General features: G+C 55.1%; 1 protein-coding gene across 1 annotated transcript; it reads left to right on the top strand.

Moving 5' to 3' along the window:
• The first annotated feature begins 650 nt into the window (after positions 1-650).
• SMIM41 (small integral membrane protein 41) lies at positions 651-14,738 on the top strand. Its single transcript, XM_081248631.1, has 2 exons — positions 651-1,267; positions 14,558-14,738. Exon 1 carries the CDS (start codon positions 851-853, stop codon positions 1,121-1,123), a length of 273 nt encoding a protein of 90 aa, XP_081104757.1. The 5' UTR covers positions 651-850; the 3' UTR covers positions 1,124-1,267; positions 14,558-14,738.
• The last annotated feature ends 5,586 nt before the right edge of the window (positions 14,739-20,324 follow it).

Below are 20,324 nucleotides of genomic sequence, written 5' to 3'. Positions count from 1 at the left end.
AGGCTCTGCTCCAGTCTCCCACCCTGGCTTGGCTGTGGGACACCCAGTTGGCAGCAAGCTCCCCTTAGTGGGCAGTTCAGTAACATCTCCATCCCTTTTGGTGGTGTGACTTCCTGGAGGTAGGGGACTGATTGACTCAAGGTCAGGACAGGAGCCCTGGTGACTCAGATCTATGCCTTCCCCTTGGTCTGTAACTCTCCTTGATCTCTGGGGCCTGAGCAAAGGAATGGGGGCCCTCCATCTCCCTCCCCTGGGACCAAGGAGGCACTGGCCTGCTTGTCCAGCCCCAGGAGGCTCCCAAGGGGATGATGCACGATGAAGACTATGATCACTAAGGGTCTAGAGGCTGCTTATTTGCCTCCTGTCCCAGTGGCCACCTGGGCCACCTAGCAGTATTGACCTTTTTGGCCCAGGGACAGAAAGCCCAGGAGTGGGGATGGCTCTTGTTTGTCCCGTGTCCCGCTCAGCGGGGGCAGCACCCTAGCCAGCACCTGGGATGTGGTCTGGAGGATCTTTTCGGGATTCTGAGGGCGGGCTATCTCCTGACCTTTGCTAAGGGGGAGGGAGAGCCCTGGGGACAGGACTCCTGGGTTTGGCCGGTTGGGTGCGTGCGTAGTTTGGGCCTTTGGGCCGAGAAGTAACACCGGCCCTGGGATTCTGGGCCATAGCTACACTGGAGGAGCCCTTTGTCCAGAAAGGGCCTGAACGCTCCGACGCAGGGGGTGGGGTCGCACGGCGCCTGGGATCCGCCCCTTGGGCCCCTCCCTGACGCGGCCGCCGCCCACCCGCCGGCCCCGGGGCTCCCGCACATCTGGCGGTCCCCAGCACATCTGGGCAGCCGGCGTGAAGCATGAACGGCTCGCAGGCGGACGTCACATCCCGGGCCGCCTGGCTGAGCTGTTGCAACCAGTCGGGGGTGCTGCCGGAGCCCCCCGAGGGGCCGCGCGCTGTGCAGGCGGCGGTGCTGGGCGTGCTGTCGCTGCTCGTGCTCTGCGGGCTCCTGTTCCTGGGCGCCGGCCTACTGTTCCGCGCCCAGGGTCTGACGGCGCTGCTGGCCCGAGAGCTGCGCGCGTCCCGGGAGGGAGAGCCCGGCGGCGCCAGCGGAGGCGAGGATGACTCCTAGGCGCGCCCGGCTGCGCTCGGGGGTCGCGGCCTCTCGGCGGCCCGCGGACTCCACGCCCGACTTCGAGGGAGCGGCCCCCAGAGCCAGAGGGCTGCAGCGGGAAGCCCTCCGGCGATGCTGGCGCGCGCGCGCGCACACACACAGGTGAGAGCCCGCCCAGATGAGAGCCGCAGCGCCTTGGGACTGTGGGCGCAGGGGCTGGAAACCGTCGTATTGACCGGGCTCTCTGCGCTCCGCCACAGACCCAGCTTTTCAGCGACCCCCGTTCCAGCTCTGGAAGCCCACGGGGTGGGCCGGCGGCTATCCCAGGGGTGCCGGGATCTGAGCGGAGAGGCTTCCCTTCCCTCCCTCTCCCGGTCGTCTCTCTGGCCCAGCGGCGCCCCGACCCACGGCCTTTTTCTAGGTCACTGTGTAACTGCGGGAGAGGGAGAAGCAGGGCGGATCAAAGAGGAGGGAGTCTGGAGGGGCCACAGTGTGCTGGGGAGCCCTTCTTCCCTGCACCCACGCCACCCCGCTTTGCGCCAGCCCCACCTAGTGCTAAGGCCCAACTTGGTATCACCCCAGCACTGCCCATCCCACTGGGAGGCTGGGGAGAGCCATGGCCACAGGAACTCAGCCAACCCAGGCCCCCGGCTTCTGCTTCCTCCCGTCCTCTCCTTCAGGAAGGCTTTTCCCCGGAGAGAGGTTTGGGTATGATTCCTCACTGTGGGCTCCCTCTTGGGACAGGGATGCGAGTGTGGATCGAGTTTTAGGGCAGAGCCAGGAGCCTGGATGACCCTGGGGGATGGGGAGGTGTGCTGGGCCTCCTCCCCCCAGCCCCTGCTCAGGTGGGGGGACGTGTGTGGCCCAGAACAAGGGGCTTTGGGGTGTGTGTGGGGGGGTAGGTGACAAGATTCGTAACAGCTGGGGGGCCTCAGGAGCACGCTGCTCCAGGAAGCTGGGACTGAGGGTTCCCAGCTGTAGGGGCTCCATCTGGCCCTCCTGCCTCTGCCTCTCCAAGGACAGGAACCATCTGGAGGGAAGGGCCTGGGTGGCCTAAAGACAAGGTAATTCTAGGCCAAGGCTGCCTTGGGCAGAGCCATAGGGGTTGGCGAGGGAAGCCTTCTGTGTCTGTCTCCTCTGTTCAGTGTTGTACCAAGGGATTCCCAGGTTTCTGTGGGTGGGGCTGTTCACCAGGGGTGCCTCTGACCTCTCTTGCCCCTCCCACTCTAAAGCCCCTCCCCTGCCTGCCAGGGCAGAGGCAGGGTCCCAGCTTCCCTCTGAGAAGGGAGTGAGTGCTGGCGAGGAGGGGCCGATGAGGGGTGAGGGGCCAGAGTAGGCAGGGTGCAGCTGTGAAGCTGACGACGACGTGTGATCCCTGCGCCGAGCAGCCCAGGATTTGGTGCTAATCCCGGACAGCTGTGCCACACTGGCCTTGCTGAGCTGTGGACTTCTCACTTCAGGCATACTGATCCCACCCCCTTGGAGAGAGGGCTGGCCAGGCGCGCGCGCTTGCGCGCTTGTGACTGCTCCTGGCCTTAGGGAGGCGGGCCAGCCCGGGGACATTCACCACCTCCCTTTGCTGTGTCCTGGGGGAGGGGCTGGAATGCCCTCTCTTTATTGTGTCCAGGTTCACCCACCCCCTTGGCCATAAGTTCTGCTGAATTCGCTGCATTTCCATCCTTTCTCCCATCTCCACACTATGCTCTTTTCTCCTTCCCCATCTGGAACCAGAGTCTCCAGTTCTGCTGTGAGCCCTTCATTTTACAAATGGGGAAGCTCAGAGAGAAGAAAGTGACATGCTCAAGTGAATGACAGAGCCGGAACTGGACCCTGGGGGTCCTGCTTGATTCCGAGCTCAGGGGGTGGGGTGGCATCCCTGAGTGAGAAGGACCCCTTGGGTTGCCCTCTTTGCTCTGTCCTCTCTTTCCCTGATTTCTCACCACTCTTTGAGATGCTGATGCAAAATATGGCCTCTCTTCCCAAAAGAATGAACCTTCACACCACATTTATCATATGGTTTCCGGGACTGGGAACCTCAACTCCCCTCCTCCTGCTCCGTGTCCTCCTTCCCATCCTCACTTCCCAGCAGTCTTGCTAGATACCTTCTTGCTGCTGGGAATGGCCTTCCAGGTGCCTCAGCAACTCCCCAACCAGCTGGGCTAAGCTTTCCTGGCCTGAACCTGAGGGTGCGGGTGAGCTCAGAGGGTCAGCTGGAATATATACACCTATGGAAAAAAAATCCAAGTGGACAGAGCAGAGGGATCGGGGGTCAAGGTGATGACTTGGGTTGGCCTTTGGGTTCGAGTCTGGGTGGTGTTAGAGGTGTAGAGAGATCTGATGGAGGGACGGACTGTGCCCCCAGCATCATGGTGTCTGCTCACACCCAGGCAGGGCTGGGGGTGTCCCGGTGGGGTGAGAGAAGATGGGGTACACAAAGGCTTTCTTCATCCAACTTCCTGCCTTTGCTATCCCTTCAGCTCAGTGCTTGGGTAGCTGGCCCGTGGCCTGTGCTGGCGACCTCAGTGTTCCTGGAGAAAGATACTGAGATGTTTGCTGGGGAACTCTAACCCTGGTCAAGACTGTCAGACTGAGTGGGGAGGAAAATAATTTAGAAAATTGGGAAATGGGTGCTGCTGTCATGGCATTTCTCAGGCTCCGGCTGGGAGGGAGAGGTGGGGGATGGCTGTAGGTCTGAGTGCCGTGGAGTGAGGCCAGGCATCTGGTCACCAGCAAGCTCCATTAGCCTATGTTGTCCTTGATGGAAAGGCCGGGGCCACAGATGGGTGGACATCTTGCCTTAGCCTTCCTCCAGCCCCTGAGTCTCACTTTGAGCTGGAAAGGTCTGTCATGCCTTGGCTCCCTTCCCAGCAAAGACAGGGGGTGGCTGTCTGTTACAGATTCCCGAGCCTTGTGTGGTCTGTCTCCCAGAGAGCTCCCATTCCAGCGCACCGGCTGCACGGGGAACTCCTGCTACCTTTGATCCATGTGCGGTGCAGATGACAGCCTGGGAGAAACCTGGATTGTCGTGAGACCTCAACTTGGGATCCTTGCACTCACCTGCTGCCTCTGATCTGCGCCATCCAACCTCCTGAAGTGCTCATGGTGTGGGTCTGGGAGGTCAGCGCTCCAGGAATGAATGGGCCCCCGGGCAACTGCTGTGTGTCCTGGGCACTGAAGAGGCCACACCCCCAGGATGCTCAGTGCCCGCAGACGCTGACCAGCCCCCTGCCTGCTGGGCCCTGTCCCATCTCTGATGCAGGGTGGCCGTGGTCTGACAGGCCAGTGACTTGTCCCTGCTGAGGGCTGTGGGTCACTGTCCCCCATTTGGAGGTCTTGGGTGCCCCAGCAATGCCCCATCCCTGCCCCATCTCTTCCTGTGGCTTGTTATTAAATATGCTGGTAATGCAGCTTTGGGGTATACGGCCTATGTTTCCAGCCCCTGACTCTTGGCATTAGCGGTAACCCCCGGGCCCCGCTCCAGTTTGGACTGTTTCTGGCAGATCCTGAAATAGCAACCCCAGCCATGGCCCCTCTCCCCTGGTCTTTTCCTCAGTACTGGCTATTCCCTTTCCACACCCAGATCCAAAGCTTTCCAAGGGTGGGTAGGAGTGGGGCAGTGACTCTCACGCCAACAATCGATTGCCCCCCTGTGGCCAGCGTGGGCAAGAACATGTCTTCATTCAGCTGACCTATTGACGTCTGATCGTAGTCTGGCCAGAGCTTGTGCCTCAAAAAAAGTGGATTTTGTGAGCGTGTGGACTGAATTCTACACTGTAAACCTTCATGAACCTCAGTATCTTCATCCGTAAAATGGAAGCAACAATGGCATGAGGATCAAATATATAGTGTGCTTGTCTGTACATAAAAGGCTGTGATCATCATGTGACATTGTTATTTTTTCCTCCGAACCTGGCCACCCCCAGAGAAAAGGTATAGAACCACCCACCACCCACCCTGTTCCTGGGAACACTTCGTTTATTCATCTTTTCCATGAGTGTTTATTGAGTGACTGCTCTGTGCCAGGCTGGCTCTGGGGCTGGGGATGAGATGAATGAGGCAGAGGCCCTGCCCTCAAGGAGCTCACAGTCCAGTAAAGAGTGATGCTTACAAGACTGAAGCTAGGGGCTTCCCTGGTGGCGCAGTGGTTTGGAATCTGCCTACCAGTGCAGGGGACACGGGTTTGAGCCCTGGTCTGGGAGGATCCCACATGCCGCGGAGCAACTGGGCCCGTGAGCCACAACTACTGAGCCTGTGCGTCTGGAGCCTGTGCTCTGCAACAAGAGAGGCCGCGATAGTGAGAGGCCCGCGCACCGCCATGAAGAGTGTCCCCCGCTCACTGCAACTAGAGAAAGCCCTCTCACAGAAACGAAGACCCAACAGAGCCAAAAATAAATAAAATAAATTAAAAAAAAATTAAGTTTGTAAAAAAAAAAAAAAAAAAAAAAAAAAGACTGAAGCTAACACCGACAATAAAAAGTGCCCAGTGTTGACAGAGCCAAGAGCAGAGAGTGACTGGCTCGGCTTATAGAGGAAGGGGTACTGAATGGGCATTCACAGAGCGAGGAAAGGGAGGAAGAACACTCGGGGCAGAGGTCCAGTGGGGTGTGGGACTGGTGGTACCCTAGAAGCAGGTAAGTAGAGCTGGGTGTGAAGGGACGTGAGACCAGAGGAGTGGTAGCCTGGACGGAAGTGGAATTTACCCTGGGGGCAGTGAGGGCCCTGGAGAGTTTTAAGCCCGGAAGTGACATGGTAAGATCTGGATTTTAGGGAATGGGGGGTAAGTCTGTGGGTGGGAGCAGGCTGGAGGTAGAGAGACAGCAAGGAGGCTGTGATCAAAACCCAGCAAAAGGGCTTTTCTGGTGGCGCAGTGGTTAAGAATCCACCTGCCAGTGCAGGGGACAGAGGTTCGAGCCCTGGTCCGGTAAGATCCCACATGCCGCGGAGCAACTAAGCCCGTGTGCCAGAACTACTGAGCCTGCGTGCTACAACTACTGAAGCCCACGTGCCTAGAGCCCGTGCTCCGCAGCAAGAGAAGCCACTGCAATGAGAAGCCCGTGCACCGCAATGAAGAGTAGCCCCCACTCGCCACAGCTAGAGAAAGCCTGCGTGCAGCAACAAAGACCCAGTGCAGCCAAAAATAGAAAAATAAAATAAATAAATTTATTTTAAAAAAATGGTGGCCTGGACTGGGGTGGAAAGAAAAGGGGACGGATCCAAGTGATGTTTGGAATTCAGGCTTTGGTCACTAGTTGGATGTGAGAGATGAAGGAGAGGGAACAGGGAGGACGAAGCCCCAGCTCTTGGACTGAATTACTGAGCGGGTGGTGATGCCTGCCACCCACTGAGGGGCCGTGTTATCAGTTACGACTTTTTTGGTCTGAATTTACAGGAAACCCAAAAGATATTTGGCTTGAGCAGAGGGGAATTTATACTGCACATAACTCCAAAGGCTAGCGGCAGTTCTGGCCTCAGGTCTGCCCTGACTCAGGTCTGACAGTGAGAGCAGGCCTGGCCTCTGTGCCTCCCGTGGCTTGGTTGGTCTGCAGCCTCTGTCAGCCTCTGACAGGGTGGTCTAGTGGTCAGAGCAAGGCCTTGGACTCAGGTGGCTGGATTTGAAAGCTGGCCCCACATTCTCTAGCTGTGTGACCTGGACAAGGTGCTTAACCCCTCGTGGCTCAAATCCCTCCTCTTCAGAGTGGGGAAAAGTGGGGCCGAGCTAGTACATGTTTTGTTAGGATGAAATGAGATCCCCACGTGTAGAGAGCCTGGCACAGTAAGTGTGCCTGTTATTAGTCTCAGCCTCCATGTGAAGAGGGGATGTTGGCTTCATGGCCTCTCCGATTCATATCTATCATGAAAGAGGCAGGGTTAGGGTCCCTCAGGTCCCAGGTCCCTCAGGCCAACCCCTGGGAGCAGCTGTGACTGAGTGTTACCCCGGAGGTACTGTGCTGCCAGTATGGAATGTCCTAAGCCTTGGTCACATGCTCTACTCAGAGACCCCAAACCACACGGCCTAAAGGAGCGGCTGTCGTCTCACCAAATCTAATCCCGTTTCAGTCCTGGGGTGAACAGAGGCTGGGTGTCCATAAACTGACTCATGGCTGTTGCAGATGGGGGCGCCGCAGGCAGAGGGGGCGGTGATGAATCCAGCTCAGGTGTGTTGGGTTGGAAGCACGTTGGGGACGTCCAAGGTGGACAGTAAGTGGATGGGGCTGGGGCTCAGCAGAGGGACTTCCAGGCCATGGTGACTCTAGAGGCAGAAAATGGAGCTGTGGGAAGGGACCAGGTTCGGGGGAGAAGGGAAGAGGCCGAGCAGGCCACCCCTTAAGGGCAGGGTGAGAGGACATGGTGGGCCGTGGAGGAGGGGCGCCCAGAGAGGTGGGAGGGAAGCCGGGGAGCCAGCTATCTTGGGAGTCGGAGAACAAAGGATTTTGCAACTGGGGTGTGTCCATGCCCCCCACCCCCACAGTTCTGGAGGGAGGGAGGGCGGAAGGCTTCTTTCTGGACCACGTGGCTTCCCTGAGCTACCCCTCCCCACCACTGCCCTAAGCCTGCGTGATGGCGGTGGAGCCCCCATACAGAAGAAAGGGGGAACGTGGTCCCTCTGGGCCGGCAAAGCCGTTGCAGGGAGAGGGGTGGGTTTCCTTTCTATAGTTTACTCCTTTGTATGTGTGACTGCTCTAACACACACACACACACACACACACACACACACGGCTCACCTAGGCAAAACAAAACCACACAAAACGCACACACAGAAGACCTCATCCTACTCCATGGCTACTGTGCTTCCCTTCCAAGCTGCAGTGACTTCTGTGAGGCCTGCATCCTGCCTGGAGGGCTGAGACTTCAGCCACATCTCCCACACCCACAGTTCCTCTGTTTACCTTGACAGAGCTGGAGACTACTCCGTCTTTGAAGTCCCTGCTTCAGATGCTGCTGTGCTTTATGCTTTATGTCACACCTTTATTCTTTCACTCTGTGCATTTCACCGTTTTCATTTGTCCCTACTTCCTCCTTATCCCTCAGCGCCTCCCCACCCCCACTTCCTTCTCCTCCAGGTTAGACTCCGTGGTGCGTTGCCCCAATCCCATTTGCCCATTGCCTGTCCTCACTCCTCGCATGGAGCCCTCCTGGTACGACCTCAGCCCTGGGTGCCTGCCAAGTGCCCCCAAAGAACACCTCACCCCTGGGTGGACTGATGGCACCAAGAATGGTCACCAGACCCGCACAGGACCCTTTGCAGCTTCGGGCAGCTCTGCCGAAGCTGAATTACTGCGGACCACGCCCACTCTCAACTCTGCCCCTGCTCCCACCATTCCCTTAATCTCCCATTTTCTGCTCAGATGCCCTCACCTCTTACTTCTCACAGAAAGGAGGTGCTGGGATGCTCCCCCACACTGGATGCTCTCTCCACCTCTGCACCTCACCCCCTTCACTTTAGTTTTTTTAATGCTCCTTTAACCACTCCTTCTCTGCTGGCTCCAACTTCAAAACACTCAGGTTTCTTCCACCTTAAAATAACCCTCATGTGCACCCAGGGCGCCTCCAGTTACTACCCTGTGTCTTGCTTCATCTTTACAGTCAAACTTCTCCAAAGTTACCCCAACTTGCCGTCCCTGCGTCCTCACCTCCCACTCACTCCTCTCCAGCCTGGCTCCTGTCTACACTGGCGCTGACCGGTCACGATCCACCCCCGGATGGTTGCTTGAACCTGCTTTCCAGTTCTTATCTCAGCTGCTCTCCTGGCCACTCCACCTGTGCCGACCTCTCCCTCCTCTTCACAGCTGTCCCCGTGGCTTCCGTGATAGCTCGGGAGGAAGCTTGGTGATGGGGAGGGGAGACGCTGACACCGTGGGCTCCGTTGCAATAGTGGGTCCACACTCTGGGTCCGCCACTCACTGGGTAACTGAAACCCTCTTCCTCATTAGTGAAGTGGGGTAAGGATAACACCAACTTCGGGGGAGCTCCCGAGGTGATGTGGATTTCAGGGAATGGGCCCCAGGTCCCTGGAGCACCTGCCTGAGTTGAATCCAGGCTCCCTGGCTCCTAGCCGCAAGCCCTTGGGGAGGTCTTGCTTTGCCTCGTCCCAGTCTCACCTCTCTCTGAAGGTCCCGTGCCAGCACCTCATCTCTCCTCGCCCAGGGCTTGCATGCCAAGCGTCTCAGGACTGTCCGAGGCCTTCCTCCTACCCTGCCCTCTTGCCCTGGGTGCTCCCCTGCTCTCCTGGAGCTTAAATTGCCATCTGTATGCCATGGCACTGAAAGCTACAGCCCCAGCCCAACCCGGGTCCTGAACGCCGCGTTAACGCATTGGTCTGTTCTGCGTTGGTTTCCTCAGCAGCTCTGCTGGCAGCCACTGGAGAATGCGTGGTAAATGAGACAGAGGGACCCCGCCACAGAGCCCATGTGCTGGCGGGAGGGGATGTTTGACGGACGTGTGAACAAATGGTCATTTGCAGATGGTAACACAGCAGGACAATGGGGTGGAGACCTGCAGGCCGACTGTAGGTGGAGGTGGTCAGGGAAAGCCTCTCCGAGGAGGCAACGTCTGCGTCGAGACCTGGCCAGACGAGGATCTAGCCAGGCTGAGGGCTGGGGCACAGTGCTCCTGCCAGAGGGACAGCGGGGCAAAAGGTCCTCCTGTGGGAGTGAGATTGGCACGTCTGAGGGACCGGAAGGAGGCTGGTGTGGCGGGAGCTTAATGAGCGAGAGGGACAGCGGAAGTCGAGGAGGAAGCCCTTTGTTCCGGGCGCAGCATCCTCACTCCTGGCCTGACTCCCAGGGCGAGGGACCACCTCCTCCCCAGCAGCTGTCCTCGAGTCACCCCCTCCCTCCCCTGCACAGCTACCCATCACCAAATGGGGTCCATTCTACCCCTTAGAAAGCTCCATCTCTGGCCACCAGCCTCACCTCTCCCACAGCCCCACGTCTATTTGTGCTTCTCAGTCCACCCCTTCTCCACGGGCACCAGAGCGGTCTTTTAAAAAGGAGTAGACTGTCGAGCCACTCCCTGTTGGACGCCCCCACCCCCACCTGCCAGCATGGGTTTGCACTGCTCCAAGGATGGAGTCCAGGATGAGGTCCCCAAGCTGCTGCCCTCTGGGGTCTCTGCTCCCTCTTCTCATCGCCTCTGCCCACTCTCCGCCGTGTCTTCTGGGCCTTTGACCCTCCTTCTCCCGTTGCCCAGCTGGCCTCTTTCCCCCGTTCAGGCCCGGGGGTCCCTGTCAGGCATTCCCCCATTTTGGGCTCGCCCCTGGCAGTCTCCCTCTGAGTGTTCAGTTACACGTCTCGTGTCCCTTCTCGGGTCACACACCCACCCACCCACGTGTCTCAGCCTCACCCAACAGCAAGAGCCCTTGTCCGCCTGACATCCTCACAACCTCTGTCCTGAGCGTTCAGCCCTGACCCCCTCCAGCTCTGATTCCCTTTCTGCTCCTGTTCTGTTCCTCCAGCTCAGCCCTCAGCCCTGCAGGTGAAGGAGGCTGCTCCCCTGCCCCAGGCCCGGGCTCTTTCTTTCTTTTAAAAGATTTATTTATTTATTTATTATTTATTTATTTGGCTGCATCGGGTCTTAGTTGCGGCACATGGGATCTTCGTTGAGGCATGTGGGAATCTATTGTTGTGGTGCATGGGCTTCTCTCTAGTTGCGGCATGAGGGTTTTTCTCTCTCTAGTTGAGGTGCGTGAGCTCAGTAGTTGTGGCGCACAGGCTTAGTTGCCCGGTGGCATGTGGGATCTTAGTTCCTCGACCAGGGATCGAACCCACGTCCCCTGCATTGGAAGGCGGATTCTTTACCACTGGACCACTAGGGCTCTTTCTTGACTCCCATTTCTTCTCACTTCTCAGATTATAACAGATTCTCTGGGGGACATCTGCACCCAAGACAGCCAGACTCTGGGTCCAGCCCCGACGCTGACCCACATGGGACAGTTCCAGGTGGCACCAAAGTTCAAGGGTGGGTTCAGGTAGCTCAGGTAGGATGGATGGCAGGTGACTGGAGTTGCATTAAAGGGTGGTGTGGTGGAGGGTCATCCATGCTTCGCAGAAGGTACCCAGGGGTGGGAAGGGAGAGGTAGAGGCAGCCACGCACCCAGTCTTCAGTGGTACAGAGGCATGATAGCTTTCATTTATTCATTCATTCCATCAGTGTTATAAACCACTTACCTGTGCCAGGCACTGCTCTAGACCCTGAGGATGCAGCAGTGAACAAAACAGATAAAAGTCCCTGCCCCTGTGCAGCTGGCATTCTTGTGAGGTGAGGCAGATGATAAATAATACAAGTAATTTAAAACAGAGAATATCAGATGGCGTATTGGTTTCCTAGAGCTGCCATAACAAAGTCACACAGTTATAGAGGCCAGGAGTCCAAAACCAAGGTGTCGGCAGGGCCATGCTCCCTCTGTGATTCGTCGAGAACTCTTCCGAGCTCACGTGGCTTGCTGGCACCCTTTGGTGTTTCTTGGCTGGTACCCGCGTAACTCCAACTTCTGTCTTCGTTGTCATGTGGCATTCTCCACGTGACACCTGTACACCTGACTCCAAATATCTTTCTTCTAATAAAGACACCCATCATATTGGATTAGGGGCCCACCCTATTCCAGTGTGATCTCACTTTTATTTGACCAATTACCTCTGCAATGCAAATAAGGTCACATGGGAGGTCCTGGGGCTTAGGACTTCAACACATCTGTTTTTTTGGGGTTGCAATTCATAACAAGTGGTAACAAGGGCTGTGGAGAATAACAAAACAGGGAGGGTGCACAGAGAGTTCGGAGGAAAGGTTGAAGTATTAAGTGGGGTCATGGGGAAGGTGACATTTGAATAAAGACTGGAGTGAGAAGGAGCAATAAAGGTAAGTGGGGAAAAGCCTTCTGGGCAGCAGAACAGCAAGAGCTGGGAGCCTGGGGAAGGAGCCCACCTGAGCAAACAGTTAGGGAGCAAACAGCAAGGAGGCCCAGGGACCAGGGCCACGGTGAGAGCCAAGGTCAGGGGGTGGGGTGGGGGTACGAGTGAGAGGCCGACGAGCTCTTCCACGGAGACCCAGAACATGCACCTCTCTTGTACGTTTTCTCAGGAAACCACCAAAGAATGTGCTCTGCTCAACCAGAGAGCAACCCAGCAATGATGGTGCAGGGGCGTGGGAAGGGGCTCGCCCCACGGGAAGGGGAGTGGTGTCTGGGGACAGAGGGGTGCCTAGGGGGCCGGACTCCGGAGCTCTCAGGCTGGAGCATCTGTTGCCTGATGCTCTTCTCCTCCAAGAGTCCCCAGATGGCCAGCAAGTGGCACAGCTTCTGCTGGAATATTGTCCCTGTCCCTGGCTGCCGCCCTCCCCTGGCCCAGATCTCACTGAACTTTGCTGGAGGCTGAAGATGTATTTTTTTTCCCTTGTGGTACAACAGGCCTCTCACTGCCGTGGCCTCTCCCCTTGCGGAGCACAGGCTCCAGACGCGCAGGCTCAGTGGCCATGGCTCACGGGCCCAGCCGCTCTGCGGCATGTGGGATCTTCCCGGGCCAGGGCACGAACCTGTGTCCCCTGCATCGGCAGGCGGACTCTCAACCACTGCACCACCAGGGAAGCCCTGAAGATGTATTTTAGCAAAGGATCCAGTTAGGGTTCCAAGCTGTGCAGGCGACTCGACTTAACTAACTCGGTCCCTTGTACCACTTGAGGGTCCCTAACGTTTTCACCTCACTGTCCCCTCTGTGTTCCTCTTGCAGTCACCTTGCCTTGTGCAATCTGCTCCCCCAGGCTTCAGGGGTCCGTGATGGAGGTGTCCGCAGCCCGGGTCTCTGCTCCCTCCACGGGGACGGGAGGAGATCCTAGGGCATTTCTCTGCCAGCGTCTCTCTCCCCACAACAGCCTGGACTCCTCATCCCTATGACAGCATCTCTTCACCCACAGTTGACAGCCCATGTGAACCCTCCTATTTGACTTTGAATCCCTTCCTTGCAAAACAAAAAGCCAGCTGAGACTTCCCTGGTGGTCCAGTGGCTAAGCCCCCGCGCTCTCAATGCAGGGGGCCCGGGTTCGATCCCTGGTCAGGGAACTAAATTCCACATGTCGCAACTAAGAGCCCGCATGCCGCAATTAAGAGCCCGCATACCGCAACTAAGTTAGCATGCCACAACTAAGGATTCCGCATGCTGCAACTAAAAAAAGATCAGGCATGCCCCACGAAGGTCTCATGTGCCGCACCTAAGACCCAGCGCAGCCAAATAAATAAATATTAAAAAAACCCAACAACCCCCCCAAAACAAAAAAACCCAACAACCCGGCTAAAAGTAGATTTACCTCCTTCTTGGACTGGCTGTCATGACAAGAGCTACCATGTTAGCTGGAAACTTCTCTGCCTGAGCCATCTGCTTAAATGTCAGCTCCAATAGGATAGGGATTTTTGCTGTTCCATTCACTGCACACAGAAGGCTATGAGGAAATCGATTTTTGAATGAATTAAATTTTTGAATTTAAAGTTCTTCTTTGATCGCAGGGTGGGGAGGAGGGAGAAAGTATAAATGGATTCTAGCCCCTTAGTTCTCTCGAGTGAAAGATGTGTGAGCTCCCAGAAATGTGCTAGAACCTAGCTGAGGCACCTTGGAGTTCGATCATATGACATGCTGCTGGCATGAACGGAAGCTTTAGAGAAATGACAGCAAAGTTTCGGGGGGTAGTCGGCGACTTCTGGACCTTGTCACGCTCATCTTCTGGATTTAGCAACAATGAGGTTTTGGGAGGAAATCCAATAACTCCAAATGCTTTCAATACTCTCCGTTCTTTAGATATCACTCTTCATGGGTTTGCAAAAAAAAAAAAAAGCCCATTTTTTTCTCCTGTGTGCAAGCTGGGTGGAGAGGGCGGGGCTGTGTGATTGGCTGAAGTTTGGAACAGCATGTTCCGGGACCTGGGAGCGAGGTCCAGAGGCTGTGGAAACGGCTGGAGCAGAAACAGCCACTTCAAAGGCACAGGTGGCAGGCGAATAGGAACATCGTGCTGCCTGTTTGGTCCCAAATTTGAATGTATCTTTTCATTTAAAATGTCTTTATCAGACACCAACTATTATAGGAATTGTTGGAGAAATGAGTTAAAAGTAGAAACTATAGTTTGTCCTTTGTCACTTGGGAGAAATGATGAATATTTCAAAACCAGTTGGTAGAAAGCAAGGCTGATGCCCCACCTCCCCTCCTCCGGTGGCTAAGGCGGTGTTTCTTAAAGTGGGTTCCATGATCCTCCAGCCTCCAGGGACTTTAATGGGTGTTGCTTGAAAATAGGGTTCTGTGGTCTAATAAATTAGGGGATTATTGCGTTAGGCGAATTTAAAATTGTTTCTTTATCGCAGTTCCTGTAAGAGGCATTGCTATGCCAATATTATGATGACTCTAAGAGAAGCACTTCCCAGCAGATTTGACCAAAGAATTGATTTTACCCCTCCTCCTCTTTTTTTTTTTTTTAAAGGAGCCTCCCATGGGACCACCATTCCAACCAACATCCTTTGGGGAAACATTGAAAACCTTCCCTTTGGAAGAGAAGAAGAACTTTTGAAAAAAAGCATAAATCATGCCTCTTCGGATCGTGCATTTCCTTTACTTTGTCAGAACAACAGTATAAAATTAATTTTATTTCCAAGGACTGTAATGCCACATTACTAAATTTAAATTCACTTTTTTTTCCAAAGAGAGTTTTAAAAAAACACATTTCGGAACTACTACTTATGTGAAACAAATCTCTGCATGGAGCAATGGCCAAATATGTACAAGAATTTTATACAGGATGCAAATGTGATTCAAGAATTTCAGTGTGCCACAACTATTTTACCCAAAGTTCACCGTGCTCCGTGGTTCCTTCGACACAATAGATCTTGGCTGGTTTCCCTTTAGCATGATTGTCACGAAGGAAGCCCATTCCTTGAATAGCTATTTTGTTTGCTTTGGTTTGACCAATCTCTACTGCCAGTCAGCAACCTTGTTGGCTAAAATGAACTGACCCAGAGAGTAGACTTGGTGGCCTGGGCTGTTGGCTGAGGAGTGGGGACCGGGGGCCAAGGCTCGGAAGCTCAAAGGCCTGATGGGCTGGCTCTGTGGAGATGTTGGCTGCATTGGTTGAGAGATGTTTTGTTAGATGAATCTGAGCTTACCTGGGTATGTTTTTACCATGTTATACGTTCTGAACTTTAATTTCTGAGTGTAACTCTGGCTGCTGTGGTTACGGCTGGTGGTTGTCATATTGGTTGTGTGGCTGGATTTAAAATAGTGGAAATTAAGAGATTCTTAATGAAAGAAGGGGCAAAGGCACACGGTAAAGGGGCCTGTGGGATGGGGGGATTGTTGTGAGTTTCTTTCAAAACCATCTACCATAGCTACCAAATATACTGTCGGGTGATCAAATACAGTGCCCACGAGGGCTAGGTGGGAAACGTAGGGTGCTCCTCTAAGGGACCTGAGATGGCTGTTGGATGAGGGATTCAGGCCTTATGGTGTCAGATCTTCTGATTGTTCAAGAGGAGATGGAAATCCAGATTTTTATATGAATTCTACTGATTTAAAAATGTAGGATCCATTAAAGAATGGTGTGAGCCAATCCCAACTTCCACCTGTGGCCAAAGCTGGCCCATGGGTTGCCAGTTTGTGACCACTGGTGACTGACAATCACCAGTCTGTCTGGTGTCTGTCTCCAGCTTTAATTCTCTCCTGAGCACCAAAGCCACATACAGAACTACCTACTAGATGATGCCCATACACCTGGAGGTCCCAAGGCGTCTCAATTTCTGTTTGTCCAAAGTTGACCTTGCCATCTCTTCCACGCGTGTTCATCCTGGGTCCCTGTTCTCAGTGATGATACAGCAAGCCTCCCATCACCCAGGTCACCCTGGGAGTCCTCCCAGCATCCACCTCTAGCATCTGTGTCCTCCTCTCCATTTCCTTGCCACTGTCTTCAGGCCCTTACCTGGACCATTTCCATAGCCTCCTAACCGATGTCCCTGCCTCCAAGTCTCCCTTCCAGTCCTTCCCCTGGGTCTGCAATGTCCAGTACTGTAGCCACTAGTTACCTGTGGCTACAATTGAATTAATTAAAATCAAGTAGAATTTACAAATTCAGTTCTTTAGTCTTAGTAGCCACATTTCAAGTGCTCAGTAGCCACATGTGGCTAGTGGCTTCCATATGGGACAGTGCAGATACAGACTATTTCCATCGCTGCAGAAAATTCTGTTGGCCAGCATTGCCTTGTAATCACGTTACTACCTATAATTTCCCTGATTGTCCATTTCCCTCTGGATAAAGTCCCGTCTCCTTAACCTAGTTTATGCCTCCACCCCATCTAGGTGCACCTGTCCAGCTGCATCCTCCATCTTGTCCCCACATGCGCCCTCCGCTCCAGCCACCCCAGCTCCCCGTAGCTCCCTGCCTGTGTTGACATCTTTCTGCCTTCATGCCTGGGCGCCCTTGGTCCTGCAGCCTGGAGCCACTTGTTTACCTGCATAACCCCAGACTCAGCTCAAACACACCTCTTGTTTAGGGTTCTGTAGCGCCCACCCCAGGACCCCATACCTGCGAGGTCACGCTCACAATAGCACAGCTGTACTGCAGCACTTAGCACTCTGGCGACAGTTTGTCTGTCTGTCTCTCTGTGAGTCCAGCTGTGCTTCCTTCCTATCTGCACTCCCAACGTCTAGCCCAGTAGTAGGGGTGGTGATTGGGGGTGGGGTCACAAGAGACTGGGGAACACAATCCTGAGAAGCACCTGGAGTTAGCAGGAAGCTTTCACCTGCAAGGACACACCTCACTCACACTGGGCTAAGCAGTATAGGGAGCTTTTCAGCTCCACCAACTGGTCAGTGTAGAGGAAGGATGGACTTCAGGGCTGGTTTGATGTGGGCTCAGTCTGTCAAGGCCTGGGGAGTCAGTGGTCTCTCTCCAGGCAGATGTGGTGCAGCATCCACCTGAGACTGGCGCCCTCGTGTGGCCCAAGAGGGCACAGCAGCTCCCTGGGCTGTGGCTTCCCGTCCAGGTCCTGGGAGAGAGGGAGGATGGGTTTGGGAGGCTCTCTTAGGAGGGCAAGGAAGCCACTTTCCAAGGAGCCCCACGGCAAAACTCTCCTCACGCCATGTTCCCCTTACCATATTCCCCCGACCCCCCGCACCCCCTAACTTATGCAGTGGTGGGAATGAGGGAGGGCTATCTGTCTCAGCTTAAAACCCCTCCTCTAAGCTCCCAAGGCACCCTGAAAGTGTGCTAGGGAAGTTGAAAGAACCCTCATTTCTTCCCAGGGAAGCTCTGAACCAAAGAAGGTAATCCAGGCCAGAGCCCTTCTCTTCTGATTCCATTAGGCCTTGGGGGACCAGGAAGAAATGAAGGATTCTGGACGGATTAATGGGGACCCGATGATCTCTGGAGCAGGACAGGCACCTTGAAAATGTGGCAATGCTCTTCCTCTGAATCTCATTTGTCTCAACTTGTGGTCCCTGGGAGATGCTCCCGTGCTCCTCTAGGCTGGAGCCTCCTGCAAAGGCACTGGTGGGTGTCTAGCTCCCTCTAATGGGAATCATGAAAAGGAACCCAATGGGAGGATTCCAGTCAATGTCAGGCCGGACTGCACCCCACTTCCTCCAAGCCATCCCCCAACCCCCCAGGGCTTGTAGGGATAGGCAGCCAGGCACTGCTTCTTCTCCCCACCCCACTGAAGTGGGGGACACTATTTAGGGCTGCAGGACCCGGACCTGAGGCTTTAGGAAGGAAGGTGCAGGGGGGAGGATCCTGCGGGAAGAGGCAGATGCTAGATGGAGAGGGAGGGAGAGGGAGGGAGAGGGAGGGAGAGGGAGGGAGAGGTGGGAGGGGGGGACACTGTGTAGGGAAGTCCCTTCCTTGGAAAGGCCCTCGTCTTTAGGTACATTCCTTAGTGAGCCACAAGGGAAAGTCCCAGTCAGTTGGAGAGTTACCTGTTTTCTCCCAGAAGAGGTAATTCCCTTTTATGTAAATGTTTCAGTAAAGAAATTTGCATATGGAGTAAATGTGACTTTCAGGGAGATTTAAGGGACACGGTGGCAAAGGGAGCCAGTATCACCCCATCTCCTTCCACTTTGCAGTAGAGAGGACATCAGCTTACTCAGGCCAGGAAGCCCACAGGGCGATTGATGGCTCTAGAGATGACACAGCAATGGCAGGAAAAATAAATCAGGGGACACGTGCTGGGGAGATGAGAGACCCCACCTTCTACAGGTGCCTGAGAGGAGGGGGGTGGGTCCAGCAAACTCCTTCCTTGTCATCTGTGCTGGGTACGGTGTCCTGTATCTCAGCATCCATTCCCTCCGCTTTCAATGCGCCCATTGCACTGTGGAGGCCAGAAAGCCAGAAGCCGCCCTTCTCAGACCCCCTTGCAGCTAGAGTGCATTAGGTAGAGCCAAAGAGATGTACTTGTGCAGGATTTGGAAGGTGGAGGTGCCGTGGGGGCCATTGCTGCAGCAATTCCTGCTCTGTGGATGGTGACTTGGTGGTATGTTGGTGTGTCCTTGAACTCAACAATTCCACTGGAAGCCTCCAGCTTCCTGCCTCCACCCATGATTTTATAAGCATCAAATTCCCTGAATCCCACCCCTCTTTCTTAACCTAGATTGGCTTGTTTCCTACACTGCTGATACAGTAAGTATCCAGAGGAGGCTGGTTTGAATGGAAAACAATGCTGAATCTGCTCCTAACAGATCTTTGGCTCTAAAAGAGAGAGGGCCCCCCCAGATTGGGGGATAGGTGTGGGGAGGGACCCTCAGAGGGACAGCGTTGGACAGGAGTCCTGTTTCTCAGAAGCCAGTGGGATGTGGGGCAGTGGGTATAGGTGGCGGTGAGGCAGACGCTTGTGAGAGGACCAGCTAAATGGTGACATTGCCAAGTTTACCCCTGGACCTTAGGCCCCCCCCTTCTTTCCTTCCCTCCCCCTTCCCGGGCATCCAGTCAGGATGGACTTCTGGTGTAACACAGTGGCCCAGGTGCTCCCTCTTCCTCTCTTAGCCACCGCGGCTCTCTGGAAAGACCTGGTGAGCCCACCTGCCGACACTGAGGCGTAAGGAGGGTCCGGCCTATAGCACAGTCCCCATGGGGGCTGGGGCTGGGGGGGGGCTTGTTTTAGAATAAAGTCACTTCAAGATCAAAGACTAAAGCTCTCCAGGGGAATTCTGGGCATCAGCTATGGGAAGGGGAGTTATTTTTTGACGTTAGAACACTCTGGAATCATACAGGTAAGTCGACTGAAGAGATACCCTCAGGTGTTATGGGACTAGGCAGCTTAAAATATGGCCACCAGTTCTTTGACACTCCTGCCGTTGAAGTGGGATCTATGTCCCCTCCCTAAAACTGGGTGGACTTGAGACCGCTTCACCAATAGGCACAGTGGACACAATGCCATATGATATCTAAGGTTAGGTCATAAAAGCCAGGCAGCGCTAGCCTGGGCCTCTGGGATCGCTGCTTTCCCGATGACCCTCTCTGGACACTTCCTCTTGGGACCCAGCTGTCATGCTGTGAGCAGCCATGTGAAGAGGCCTGCGTGGATCCTCCAGTTGACAGTGGCAGCCCAGGTCAGCTTTTGAATCGTCTGGTCCAGACATGTGAAGAGAGAAGCTGGAGTGATAATGATTCTAGCCCCAGACATCCATCTGAGCCACCCTCGGCCCCTCAAGTCCTCCCCACTGAGGCCCCAGCCTCCACCCCCAACACACACCCTGTCCCAGCCCCCTGACCCCTGGCTTCTGTGAGCACAGTAAACCGGATGCTGTTTATGCTACTAAGTTGGAGGTCTGAAAGGTTGCGGCAGCTGACTGCAGCCTGCGTCACTGCCCACGCGAGGGCCCTTCTCCCGTGGGGTCCCCGCCACGCCCCGCACTCAGTGGATTTTGGGGGGAACCAGGCCTCAGTAGGGTTGCAAAGCCCCATAGCGCTTGGTGAGCCCTGCCGACCGACTATCACAACCCGTCACGCAGACCTGGGGGATCTGAGCTCAGACGCCAGGCAGGCTTACCAAGGCATTTCCTGCAGACACGGGTCCCTCCCGCTCAGAGAACAGCGTGTCTGCATTTGGTTCAGTGGTGAACAATTCTCATTTCTGTCAGGGGAGCAAAGACTCTGGAGCAGGCAGACCTGGATTTGAGACTGGCTCCCCTTCTCCGTGGCTCTGAGGCCTTGTACTGGTTTGGTCATGTCTCTGAGCCTCAGTTTCCCCATCTGCCAAACAGGGACA

Source organism: Mesoplodon bidens, assembly GCF_964165515.1.
Source record: "Mesoplodon bidens genome assembly, chromosome: 11".
NCBI lineage: Eukaryota > Metazoa > Chordata > Mammalia > Artiodactyla > Ziphiidae > Mesoplodon > Mesoplodon bidens.
This window is presented reverse-complemented; position numbering and strand designations above follow the sequence as displayed.

Coding starts and splice junctions, on each gene's coding strand:
- SMIM41 (XM_081248631.1), top strand. CDS start 851: ATGAACGGCTCGCAGGCGGACGTCACATCCCGGGCCGCCTGGCTGAGC.